This window comes from Staurois parvus, unplaced genomic scaffold (assembly GCF_062004578.1).
Source record: "Staurois parvus isolate SC_StPar_1 unplaced genomic scaffold, SC_StPar_1.0 ptg000262l, whole genome shotgun sequence".
NCBI classification, from domain to species: Eukaryota; Metazoa; Chordata; class Amphibia; order Anura; family Ranidae; genus Staurois; species Staurois parvus.
The window spans coordinates 7,108,324-7,122,618 of NW_028318058.1; the positions used below are offsets into that span (position 1 = coordinate 7,108,324).

Consider the following 14,295-nt stretch of genomic DNA (forward strand, 5'->3'; position numbering starts at 1 on the left):
TGTTTTTTGTACCCTTGAAGAGACGTACATAATAAATACACACTTTTCAGAAAATGGTCTAAACAAGGCTATGCAACTCAAATCTGCACATTTTTCATTGGTTTTTATGCACATATGGCGTGAGCAAGGACTAAGACTTTGGTGCCTGAATAATGTAACTCAAGCACCTCAGTTACACTGCCAGTGATAATGTGCAAATATTTTGGCATTATAGCAAACACTGCCACACCACCCTACCCAGGTAAATCACGAGGATACTGTTTTGCAGTGTACCATTTGTTACAAAAAAAAATGTTTACATAGCTCACTAGTTCAAGCTTACATTTTCAAATACAAGTGAATGGAATGAGTTAACACACTGATTAATTCTCCTCTTTTCCCTAATTTAAATTAAAGTTTCAGCTAGAGACAGTCTACCTGAAAGGAAATTGCTACTAATGAGCACTCTATTTAGATAATCCATAGTGCTCTGGGAATCATCTGTCATGTTTTAAATATTTATTTCTAAAACAAGAATTGTGTATATGTAAACTATATCTATCAATCATAAGAAACAGACTTTAAACCTCTGATTAAAAAGTTTAGCCAAAGCCACTGGAGTTTTGCTTTTGCAGACTCTCCTGGTTCCTCCTTTCTGTTGGGTGCCCCCACAGCAAGCAGCTTGCTACAGAGGGACACCCGCTGCTTCATGTGTCCATGCACACTTGGAGCCGTGTCCGTCTCTCTCCTCATTGGCTGACTGGCTGTGATTGACAGCAACGGGAGCCAAAGGTTCCCACTTGCTGTCTCGGCCAATGAGTAGGCAGAGACCTGGGACAGCCGAGGCTGTCATGCACATCTCTGGATCTTGATGGGGCTCAGGTAAGTAATGAGGGGGTGGGGGATCTGCTGTACACAGAAGGTTTATTGCCTTCATGCATTCATGAAGGTAAAAAACCTTGAGCCTTTACAACCACTTTAAGAGTGTCAAAATAGTTCTCCACTGATGCTAGGGAGTCCCGGTTCTAAGCCTTCCTGTGTATACAACCAAATTAATTGATTCTCAGACCTTGCCTTGGTCCCATTACAAGCGCACAAGTCCTTGGTGGGCTCTTTCAATATTATTGGGTGTTCAATCACTCAAAACGCACATTGAACTTAATTTTACACCTTATGTGCTTACTCATAAGCTCACCATAGTGAGATTTTATGAGTAAGCACTAAAGTTGTAAAATGCATCATAATGTGTGATACTGGATGTATATTATGCTTTTTGATTGAATAAACACCCACCAAAGCCCTTTTGAGGGGTAGGAACTGAAGATATATATATCAATTCAGGTGTGTGTATATATATATATATATATATATATATATATATATATATATACACACAGTTAGGAACAGAAGTATTTGAACACCCTGCGATTTTGCAAGTTCTCCCACTTAGAAATCATGGAGGGGTCTGAAATTCACATTGTAGGTGCAAAAACAAATTCAGGAAATCACATTGTATGATTTTTAAAGAAGTATTCAAGTTCAAGTATTTGAATTCTGGCTCTCAAAGACCTGTTACTGTGCCTGTCAGTCAGACGCCAACTACTACCATGGGCAAGACCAAAGAGCTGTCAAAAGACACCAGAGACAAAATTGTGGACCTCCACAAGGCTGGAAAGGGCTATGGGGCAATTGCCAAGCAGCTTGGTGAAAATATATCAACTGTTGGAGCAATTGTTAGAAAATGGAAGAGACTAAAGACGACTGTCAGTCTCCCTCGGACTGGGGCTCCATGCAAGATCTCACCTCGTGGGGTATCACTGATGATAAGAAAGGTAAGGAATTAGCCCAGAACTACAAGGGAGGAGCTGGTCAATGACATAAAGAGAGCTGGGACCACAGTTTCAAAGATCACTGTCGGTAGAACACTACACCGTCATGGTTTCAAATAATGCATTGCACGGAAGGTTCCCCTGCTCAAGTCATCACATGTCCAGGCCCGTCTGAAGTTTTCCAATGACCATCTGGATGATCCAAAAGAGGCATGGGAGAAAGTCATGTGGTCAGATGAGACCAAAGTAGAACTTTTTGGTCTAAACTTTACTCATTGTGGTTGGAGGAAAAAGAAGGATGAGTTGCATCCCAATAACACCATCCCTACTGTGAAGCATGGGGGTGGTAACATCATGCTTTGGGGGTGCTTTTCTGCGAAGGGGACAGGACGACTGCACTGTATTAAGGAGAGGATGAATGGGGCCATTTATTTTGAGATTTTGAGCAACAACCTCCTTCCCTCAGTCAGAGCATTGAAGATGGGTGTTGGTTGGGTCTTCCAACATGACAACGACCTGAAGCACACAGCCAGGATAACCAAGGAGTGGCTCTTTAAGAAGCATATCAAGGTTCTGGAGTGGCCTAGTCAGTTTCCAGACCTAAATCCAATAGAACATCTTTGGAGGGAGCTGAAACTCCATGTTGTTCAGCGACAGCCCCAAAACCTGGCAGATCTAAAGGAGATCTGTGTGGAGGAGTGGGCCAAAATCCCTGTTGCAGTGTGTGCAAACCTGGTCAAGAACTACAGGAAACGTTTGACCTCTGTAATTGCAAACAAAGGCTTCTGTACCAAATATTAACACTGATTTTCTCAGGTGTTCAAATACTTATGTTCAGCAGTGCAAGACAAATAAATTCTTTACAAATCATACAATGTGATTTCCTGAATTTTGTTTTTAAAACTCTGTCTCTCAGAGTGGGAATGCACCTACAATGTGAATTTCAGACCCCTCCATGATTTCTAAGTGGGAGAACTTGCAAAATCGTGTGCGTGTGTGTGCATCCCAGACTTAGTCCATAGGATTCAATATTGAATTGGCAAACACTTTGCAGCTATAACAGCTTCAACTCTTCTGAGAAGGCTGTCCACAAGGTTTAGGAGTGTGTCTATGGGAATGTTTGACCATCCTTTCAGAATCACATTTGTGAGGTCAGGCACTGAAGTCGGACAAGAAGGCCTGGCTCACAGTCTCCACTCTAATTCATCGCAAAGGTGTTCTATTGGGTTGAGGTCAGGACTCTGTGCAGGCCAGTCAAGTTCCTCCACCCCAAACTTGCTCATCCATATCTTTTATGGACCTTGCTTTGTGCACTGCTGCGCAGTCATGTTGAAACAGGAGGGGCCATCCCCAAATTGTTTCCACAATATTGGGAGCATGAAATTGTCCAAAATGTCTTGGTATGCTGACACCTAACGAGTTCCCTTCACTGGAACTAAGGGGCCAAGCCCAACCCCTGGAAAAAAACCTCACACCATACTCCCCCCTCCACCAAACTTTACACTTGGCACAATGCAGTCAGATAAATACTGTTCTCCTGGCAACCGCCAAACCCAGGCAAAGTCCATCGGATTGCCAGACAGAGAAGTGTGATTTGTTACTCCAGAGAACACGTCTCTACTGTTTTAGAGTCTAGTGGAGACGTGCTTTACACCACTGCATTCCGACACTTTGCGTTGCACTTGGAGATGTAAGGCTTGGATGGAGCTGCTCGGCCATGGAAACCCATTCCATGAAGCTCTCTACACACTGTTGTTGTGCTAATCTGAAGGTCACACGAAGTTTGGAGGTCTTTAGCTATTGACTCTGCAGACATTTGATGACTTCTCCGCACTGTGCGCTTCAGCATGCACTGACCCCACTCTGTCATTTTACGTGGCCTACCACTTTGTGGCAGAGTTGCTGTTGCTTCCACTTTGCTATAATACCACTTTGCAGTTGACCGTGGAATATTTAGTAGCAAGGACATTTCATGGATGGACTTATTGCACAGGTGGCGACCCATTCTTTTACAAATGTTTGTAGAAGCAATCTGCATGCCTAGGGGCTTGATTTTATACACCTGTGACCACGGAGGTGATTGGAACACCTGAATCCAATGATTTGGAGAGGTTTCCCAATACTTTTGGCAATATAGTGTGTTTGTGTATGTATATATATATATATATATATACAGGGCTCTTTTTCTGCTGGAATGTGCCAGAATGGCATCCCGGCACCTCCGCCAAGGAGCGAAACTTTTTTTTTTTACAATATGTTTAAAACTACAGTCAACCCGCAGAATGAGCTGGCGGCTGCATAAGCAGACACAGCTCCTATAGTTCCAGCTGCAGCTTTAAGAGAGTGGAAGGCGGAGTGCTATTAGTTGCACACCCCCTCTCCCTGTAGTATACAGGATGTTTCTGTTTTGGTGCCAGTGGCAGCTGTGAGGAATAGCTGCTGTGCGATGTCCTATCCTGTCCTAAGACTCCTGACTGCTCACTCCCTAATGAGACTAAGTACATTACTTTTGGTACCTGTTTTAAAGTCAGTGTTTCTGGTGGATGGATATATGGGCCTGGCTGTCTGTTACTGCTGCGGCCTGGATATTTGGACTGTCTCTTGCTGGATATTGGGCATGTCTCTTGTTAGATATCTTTGCTGGATATGGGAGCTGTCTCTTGCTGGGTATAGGGGATGTCTCTTGCTGGATACCTTTGCTGAGTATGGGGATGTCTCTTGCTGGATATGGAGACTGTCTCTTGCTGGATATTGGGATGTCTCTTGCTGGATATTGGATGTCTCTTGCAAGATATGGGGCTGTCTCTTGCTGAATGTGAGCCTGTCTCTTTGTTGGATATTGGGATGTCTTTCTGGATATTGGGGATGTCTCTTTCTAGATATGGGGCTGTCTTTTGCTGGATATAAGCCTGTCTCTTTGCTGGATATTGGGGATGTCCCTTGCTGGATATGGGACTGTTTCTTGCTGAATATTGGGGCTGGCTCTTGCTGGATATGAGGATGTCTCTGTACTGGATATGGGGATGTCTCTTTGCTGGATATGGGCTGAAAGTGCCTCTGAGCTTACTTTAAGTGCTGGATATTTCCAATGTTTTGTACATTTTACTACATTGTTTTTTTTAATAACAAATTCCATACAAATTACTTTTATAGCCCCCCAAGTATACTTGGTTCCCTGTTCTCTAAAGGGGGCAGTGTTAGGAGGTGTGTAACGGTGGAGACAAGGGGTGGCCCTGGGGGGGTAATTCCAGGGGTGGTAGGAGGCCAGAACAGGTGTGACCTAGGGGAGGGGGGTGAGTTCCTACACCTTTTCTCTGAGAAAAAAGCACTGTATATCTATAATTCCTAAAAGAAACTGAGAATATACAAAGAAAAACAAAAGATAGGAAAGATGGAGACAACATAGAAAAATAACAAAAATGGGGGGGGGGGCACCTAAGATAATATATACATCCCTGTATATAGTGGCAAAAATACAGCTAGGGATCCAGAGCTGTTTAACAAAAGCATAAGCAAATGCTTACTGACAGCAAGACTCAATTAACTACCATTGTGCTCCACAGCGCTTTGGTAGTTCATTGAGAACTACAAGTCACAGCCGCAAAGGCTGTCATAGCATGTAGTGTTCTCATTGCCCCGTGGAGCCCCGCATTTTTGGCATTTGATACGCTTTTTAAAGCATTCTGAATGCCACTCAAAGTACCTCTCATAAATAAAATTGTTATCTTACAGTCCTGTTCACACTGTTGTATTTGCTTTGCATTGCTTCACTTCAAAAATTAAATCCCATGTCGCTTTCTTGATGCTTCAAAGTGTCTCCATAGCCTTTACAGAAGTCTATCACAATGCTTGCTAACAGCATCTGCACCATTTGAGGGGCATTTAATTCAGAGTTAGCGTTGCTTTGTTTTGGAAATATTGGAAGTATAAGATATGCCAAGGTGCACTGGGAAACCAACAAGTGCATCAAAAAGAAATCATCAGTAGTCACTTCAGGTTCATGTGCATACTGTATATTCGGGGAGTGTCTGGTGCAGACGTCACATCTAGAGTGCTGTATGGAGCAGCAGGAAGGTAAGCAGGGTCCAAAATAGAGTGGAGCGACTAGCAGATGGCACATGTGATGCGCAACAAGGAATGCTATAGTGGAAGATGAGCGAGGACTGGAGAGATAGGACTCAGCAGTTGAGGATCAGCAGAGCTAGGGGATTCAGAGCAGGATAAACTAGCAGATGTCATACATGGTGAGCAGCATGGGAGCACTATAGCAGGAGGTGAGCAGGGACTAGAGTGAAAAAGAACTGAGTGGCAGAGAATCAGCAGAGCTGGGGTACTGAGACGGAAGAAACTAGCAGAAGTTACACGTGCTGTGCAGCATGGAAGAAATATAGCAGGAGGTGAGCGGGGACTGGAGAAAGAGAAGGATCAGCAAACCAGAGGATCAGCAAAACTACTACTGAGGGAGGGATCAGCAGAGCTGGGAGTTACTACTGTGTGGGGGATCAGCAGAGTTGGGGAATACTAATGAGTGGAGGATCAGTAGATCTGAAGGTTACTACTGAGCAGGGGAACAGCAGAGCTGGGGGTACTGAGTGGGGCATCAGAAGAACTGTGGGGGTACTACTGAGCTAGGGATCTGCTGAACAAGAATACTAATGAGCTGGGGATCTGCTTACTATTAATCTGGTTATCTGCTGAAAAAGGAACTAATGAATTGGGGGTTTTACTGAGTAGGGGATACTACTGAATCAGGGTTCTACCAAGCTCTTTTAAAGCAAACAGAAAATCAACACACACAGGGTATTTGCCAAGCTTCAAAAAAGCATCACAGAAGCATCAAAACTGTATCAAAATTACATGTTGAAGCGGTGCATGCTTTCATGTGTGTTAGAATCAATGCACGTGTAAATGAGCCTAATGGCAACCTGTGCAGCTTGAAAAACGTGTTAATATTACTAACCTTCAATTCTGAAATTGATAGTTGCCTGTAGGTCATGCAGATACTGTGCCTTTAATATTTTCTGAATCACTATGATTATTCATCTAACTTGAAACAATCAGTCAAAAATAAAAAGACAGAGTACAAATAAAACCAAATAGTTTATTTTGCATGAAATAGTCTACACATTGTGCATACATAAAAATGTACAAAACCAAAATAGAAAAGTGTTAAAATGTGTACAAACATTGCTCAAAAATGATGCTCTTTGAAAACATTTTTTCTTTGAAAGTTTATCTAACAGACAATAAGCCAGAAAGTTAAAAACAAATTTTCAATACCAAAAGACCATCAAAGCTAGTAAAAATTAGTCTGGCTCCTAATTGAAAACACTAAAAATACAAAAAGATCAGATAAAAGTTATGAGTGATCCTGTAACTCAGGATGACAGATTAAAATTGATTTTTACTAAGCGTAGTTTTTAACAAAACATTACTTCAGATCAATAAAAGTACAGTAAATCAGAAATTTTATTTGAGCCACTTGGAAAATGACATTGTAATAGGGCCAGTCAGCTCCTGGTCACAGACTTTCAAAGAGATGTGGCAATACAAAGATTTGTGGCCCCAAATCCACTAACTTTCAGAATATGTATGCACTAGCAGTTATTTTGTTGTTCCCAGTGTGGACACTGCTTGGCGCACAGATGTCACTAGAGATTGTTCTTCTCTATGGTCACACAAATAGTTCAAAGTAGCACTCACTGAAGCTAAATGCAAGTAAAAAGAGCAATACACAAATCTGCAAACACCAGAGACCTCGGGGCAATATCACACTGGCAATTCTGCCACTCTACCTAATGGAAGTAGCTAACTCACTGACTAAAACAGTGAAGAGTCTCGATTACAGGTAAGGAACCAGCAAGAGCACCATCTCACTGGCTTGGCCAGTGACTAAAAGTCATTATAGTGAAAGGATAGTGGACTGCTAGGCCATATTCACACTTCTGTGCATGCGTTCAAGTTAATGCACATCAATGTGCAATACCACATGCAAGTTTGCACTATGGGGTGCATGGTTGTTAATTTTTAAAGCCACCTCAGCATACATGCAAGCTTAAAATAAGCACATCTGACCATCAGCACATCACAATGTATGCAATAAAATACATTTGCTTTGAATTGTGCTACAAAAAAAAAAAAGTCAGCGGTGTTTATGGCTTATGGATATGCATTGAGTGCTCATAGAAAATGAGTTATGAATTGGCTTGTTTAACAAAACACGCATCGACAATCCAAAATACTAGACTGGACTGCACACAAGTGTGAATGAACCTTCAGGAACAGAACTGCTAGAGTGACATAGTCCTCAGTGTTAACAGTACCAAACTCTGGCTCATCAGAACTCGCATCCTCAGTGCTAGTCTTTACATACATATACCCCCATGTGCAATAAAAAAAATTGCACATTTTTTACTAACTACTAATTCTTCATGAATGCGGACAACTGAGAGCAATAAATTATTTCCTATCATTTGCATCTCATGTCATCAATGAGCCTAGCTATTTACTAGTAACATTAAAAAAAGTTTTTTTGCCCAGGCTCTAGGTTGACATATAGCAAATGATCCAGGTCACACTTAGGGCCGATATACTTTGTGGAGGGTTACACATACTTTAGCACATTTTATACAGTGCAGTAATGTGTGCTGCATTAAGGCAGCCCATTCAGAATGAATGGACTGCCAAAGCACCCCAACAAGCAGTATAGTGCACTGCCTACATAACAAGTGCACTGCCTTAGTGTATTGAGGTGCTAGTCAAAATGAATGGTGTTGCAAAACGTTATGAGCATTACCATGGGTTGTCATAACATGCGTAGTAACAAACACATTACCGCAATGCAGAAGTTTAAACAGGCCCTTAGTGAATCTTTCAGGTAATACTTTGAAAATTCAGTGATGATTGTAAAAGCAACTATAGGTCCCGCTGAATACTGAAGTTCACAAAATAGCTAGGAATACTGACACTTTATTGAATCCCTAGAAAAGTCTCCTCCTGGGTGGATCCAATCTACAAATATACATCTTTCTGACAAAATTATCTAACACTTATCCATAAGAGTATTGAAAGCCTTGGAAAGCCCAAGTTGTGTGACAACACTGAACCGCAGGGTTTTGCCTAAGAGTAATTGTAGGCACGTGTCTAAGATTTAGCAAGTGTAAGTTGGAAGAGTTGCACAAATCAGTGCCATTCATTTGATTATACCATACTGGTACACAATAAAAATAGCTTTAAAGAAAACCAATGCCAAAACAAATACCTAGGCTGCCATTGCTGACTTCCTTTGAAAATGCTAATTGCTTGGCTGTCTCTGGCTTCAGTTGTTATGATATACTGATAGGATGTAAGTGGGCAGTCAGGGAAGTCTGAACTCCCGATCTGAATCATTTTTCCTGGCCAGTGGCTCAAAAACAACAGAAGCCATTTAATAACCATGATAGAATTTACAGAAAGCAAAGTCAGCCATGATGACTTCCAGTACTGGTTTTCTTTAAGTATATCCTAGTAACCTCAATTTACCAAAAACAAGCGGCATGTATTAAGTGGATGCACAGTGTACCACTGCCTAAAGTGGCAGGTGAGGCAGCTCAGTTACTCAGCAGTGTACTGTTTCATGTTACAGTAACAAGTACCGCATGACTCAAGATAAAAAAACAAAACAAAAACAAAAAAAACATTTCATTTATATTACAGATTCTGCTATCTGAGACAATAATACATTGTATCATAGAAAAGGCTCAGAAAATGCTATACATACAGTAGTGTGGTCCCTTGCCCACATATTCTCCTCCATTTAGTAATTCAAACACTATATTCTATCATGCGTTATTCGCAAAGCGGCTTGTCTACAGCTGAATATGCAGTCAGACTAACTTTATTGCAAGCTATATGCAAATACATTCCAAAATACTATGTTTCTGAAATGAAAGAGAAGCTGCAGACACATTCTTTAATACAGATGCAGAACAGCTTCCAGGCAGACTATAAACAACTTTCTATACAAGTACCATTTCTTTTGACATTATCTCCTATCTAATTAGAAGTTTGCTAATTAGAGTGTGCAAAATAACAACAACAAAAAAAAATGTATGCGGGTGTGGCACTTAAAAAGCATTATGTTCATCTGTGACCACATACCATTAATTTTGTACAATTCTGGATTTTATTACAAAAAATTTAAATATTAAAATAACAACTAGGTTTTTTTTTTTTTCAAGCAACATTTTTCTATAAAAGCGACCATAACAACTAAGCCTTGTCTCCATCTACTGAAAAGTTTATGTTTACGCTAACAGAAATCTATGTATTCATTGGAGGACATTTATCAAGCAAATTAGCAACATACTTGGAAGCAAATCAGCCTGCCTTTCATTTAGCAATCGCAATGCAGCCATTTTCTTGTGTATTGGTGACCTGAGCTCCTGGAGTCTAGAGCAGCAAACAAATACAGATTTGCAAAGCTCTGCAACAGATTAAGCGTTGACAAACAATATGCATGTTTAGGAAGTGGTCATGGGCAGATCATTTTTTCCATCACAGTGATACCTTTGAGCAGGAGTTTTTGAATGAAGCTGACTTCCTATATAAATCTGTCTCATAATACATTCCATTGATCCTGTTTAGCATTGATTTGTTGTGTGACAGCATTGACAAATGTCCTCCGTTCCGTCCTCACTTTGCAATCCCTATTCTATAAATCATTACAGGGTATGTGCAATTAATTCACACAAGAATGACTCTAGCTTAAAGAGGTTGATTTACTAAAACTGGAGAGTGCAGAATCTGGTGCAGCTTTACAGAGAAACCAATCAGCTTCTAGCTTAGCTGAACAAGCTAAAGTTAGACGCTGATTGGCTACCATGCACAGCTCCACCAGATTCTGCACTTTCCTGTTTTTAATAAATAACCCCAATGTGTATAATCATTCTTAGCAGATGAATGTGAACAGATGTGTTGCTTTTTTAACAAGACATCAGACAAAAATCAGGGTTCACATAGCATTTCCTTGCTTGCTGTTTACAGTACTTATTTCCTATTACCTATGCTGCAACCAGTAGTAGAAGTATGTGGGAACAAAGGAGAATAATACAAATCAGTATTAGAAGTCCATCACTCACAGAAGAAAGACAAGTCTAGCTAATAGAGTCGGAGGAAGCAAATGCTGTAGTCTCAGGTAACATATTATCTAGTGCAGATCAGTACAATGCAGTATAGGGACATAATAAACAGATAAACAAAAAAACAAGTTTGTTTCAAATAGAGCTCCTGTGAACTCCCTATCCATGACTATAATGACATTATTCTATATTCTGCCTGACACATCACTTTTTCTATAGCACCCCAGAGTACATGTGATGCTGTGTACATTATTGTACAGTGTGGAGAAATTGGTGAAAATAAACATAACAGAAAATATGCACGTGTCCATGTATGTCCTCCAGACAAGTCATATTGTGTCAAAGGCGACTGCATTTAATTATGGGCTACATAGACATTAAATCAATAAGGGTATTTCAGGTCCAGAACATCAAGGTCACACATTCTGGAAAAGGTTTTGATGTATTTATAAGTACAAAAGAAACTGACAGCTTCTTAATAACATGGTAACGTATGGCACAATATGGATCGATGAGAGCAGCTCCTTCATGTCCATAGTATAATATTGATTTTTTCTTTTTCTAACTAGCACATTCGCAAAATTTCTCCACCTGTTACAGACATTACCTTGTTCTGACAAAACAGAAATAAATACTCAATGGCTTAGTTCTATGTCCACTAGTTAGTTAAAGTTTAGAGACCTATGCCTTGCAAGGGTCTACAAGATGTCTTCTTCAAGTATTGTTGCTGACATAACAACAGTAGCAGATTATTGCACATTATTTCCGACACAAAAAGACCATTCCTTATGTAATATGATCATTGACAGGGCAGTGTAAAGAGCTAAATCCAGGCAAAATGACTTTCCCTTTTCGGAGAAGATTTTCTTCTGTTCCTTGATTAATCCTCTGAATAAGCATTTTTTCATAGAGAAGAGGATGGTATGCCCCCAAGGTACATGCTGCGTCATAATATTGTTCATGGTAATGGCAGAGGTCAGTTTGTCTGTAAGAAGGGATGTATTCATATACATGGACTTCCCGGCATAAGGACATCATAATGAGGATACCTGACAAAAACAGGAAGAAATAAAATAGTAATATATTGTCTTTCACTATTTTTCATAAAGCAAATGTCTATTTACAGTTGAGAGAAAAAAAGATTTGTGAACCAGAATTATTTTCGAGTTTGTGAATAAATAGCTTTAGAAATGTGAGCTAGGCTTCAAGTCCAAATACTTAATAACCGCTTCCAGACCACTTAAGCAGACAACTAGGGCTAAGAGAAACCCGAAAGGAGGTTATACTGCAGACCGAGCGGCTAATATGAAAAAACAGGCTTTATTACAGTCAAGGATTATACCAAAAAAGCCAAAAAGAGCAAAAAGATACCATCACACCATACAAAAGTTTAAACTTAATTAATAACCGCTTGCAGACCGCTTACCCTTGTTTTACTGCGGCAGAGCTGTCCCATTGCGCCAGATCACGTTCATGTACTTGATCTGGCATTTCTGGGTAGGAGGCGTGCGCACCCGATGCTCATTCTGTGCTGTCATTTGCTAAAGCACAAGCTGATCAGCAGGTCACAGCCAGTGATTTATAACAGTACAATTACAATAGGATTCAATGCAGGGGGAATCAGAGGGCCCTGCTCGTTAGAGCTTACAGACTTTAACTTAATTGGAATTTTAATTGGAAATAGTTTTACCTCTTATACGTTATATCTCTTATCAGTGCTATGGTGCTTCAGTTTTCATTTTTGTTACTTATTCCTGGGCTGGCAGCAACTCACTGACATCACCCTTCCTCATGGACCAATACCAGCTTCCACCCCATGACAGAAAGCAGCCCTGGAATGGTAAGCATGCATATTTTCCCTCTTGACTGATAGCTATCTTTTTCCTTCTGACCTTTAGTCAATTGCAAATACACTTCCCGGTTATCGGCAGCATCACAACGTGAGGAAAGTACTGCCAATAACCAGCAACTGTCAAAGGAGACATCTGCACTGATAATCCAGGCACTGATTATCAGGGCCCTGACTATCAGTGCAGCCCCAAAAGTGCCCAACAGTGCTGCCCATCAGTGCCCAACAGTGCTGCCCATCAGTTCCCAACAGTACTGGCCATCATTTCCCAACAGTTTTGCCCAGCAGTGCTGCCAATCTGTGCCCTTCAGTGCCGCCAGTCAGTGCCGTTGGTGCTGCCAGTCAGTGCCCTTCAGTGCTGCCTATTAGTGCCCATCAATGCCACCTATCAGTGACCATCATTGCCAACTATCAGTGCAGAATCATCAGTGCCTCCTCATCAATGCCCACTAGTGCCGCCTCATCAGTGCAACCTATTAGTGCCCTCAATGCTGCCTATCAGTGCCACCTATCAGTGCTCATTAGTGCTGCCTATCAGTGCAGCCTCATCAATGCACATCAGTGAAGAAGAAAAATTATCTGTTTGCAAAATTTTATAATAAAAACAAAGAAAACTTTTTATTTTTGCTCTTTTTATGTTTATAGTGCAAAAAATAAAAAATCCAGTGGTGATTAAATACCACCAAAATAAAGCTCTATTTGTGTGAAAAAATGATAAAAATGTCATATGGGTACAGTGTTGCATGACTGCGCAATTGTCATTCAAAGTGCCACAGCGCTGAAGTTGGCCTGGGCGGGAAGTTGGTAAAAGTGCCCTGTAGGCTAGTGGTTAAACTATGACACATATAGCCCTGTAAAAATGTGATATTTCAGCTAAAGAAATTGACTCACATTCCTTGTAGCAACTGCAGTATGAATAGGGGACAAATCTCCCTACAGGCAGTCTTCTTTCTAAAACAAATTCTTTCTTGTTTTAAATAGCAAACCTTAATGACTGTACGCATACATGTTCAATGGCTGCAATCTTGCTTTATTCATTATTCAAACGCAATAAATAGTGGGTAATGTGTTATCTTGCTCTGCATGCCATAATGAGCAACTGGAGAGCACTAAAGGTCATCAGAAACTTTCCATTTAATGAAAAGCGTTTGAGATCTAATGTATTCAGGAAGCAGACTGAGTAAAGAGAAGCAATAAAGATCTACTGAAGTACAAGGGCAAATGAAAAAAAACAGTGTTCATTTCAGGAAAAGGAGAAAAATTGGAATAGTAACATGGATACAGTATCTTAGGATGCACCATTGTATTAACTGGAGAGACACTGTAGTGTTGCACAATTATAACTGGGGAGTCACACTAGCGTTGCATGAGCATACTCTATATTGTTTAAACATATAATGCACACTTGTACACTCCAATAAATCATTCAGTAGAGTCATTGATGAAGAACGCTTGTATTTGAATACACAAGGTATATTAAATCATCGGTTCTGAGTACTGGTAGATTTTGGCGCAAGGG

At 40.6% G+C, this 14,295-nt stretch overlaps 2 protein-coding genes across 2 annotated transcripts in view; one reads left to right on the forward strand and one right to left on the reverse strand.

Annotated features, from left to right (window-relative positions):
• The window catches only part of LOC149459379 (pinopsin-like), a 110,449-nt gene that overhangs the window by 88,385 nt on the left and 7,769 nt on the right, over positions 1-14,295 (forward strand). The window lies entirely within an intron of this gene.
• The window catches only part of ST6GAL2 (ST6 beta-galactoside alpha-2,6-sialyltransferase 2), a 219,174-nt gene continuing 211,768 nt past the window's right edge, over positions 6,890-14,295 (reverse strand). Inside the window, exon 7 of the mRNA XM_089681273.1 lies at positions 6,890-11,976. Coding sequence (XP_089537399.1) covers positions 11,714-11,976 — 263 coding nt within the window. The 3' untranslated portion in view covers positions 6,890-11,713. The remainder of the gene's footprint in view (positions 11,977-14,295) is intronic.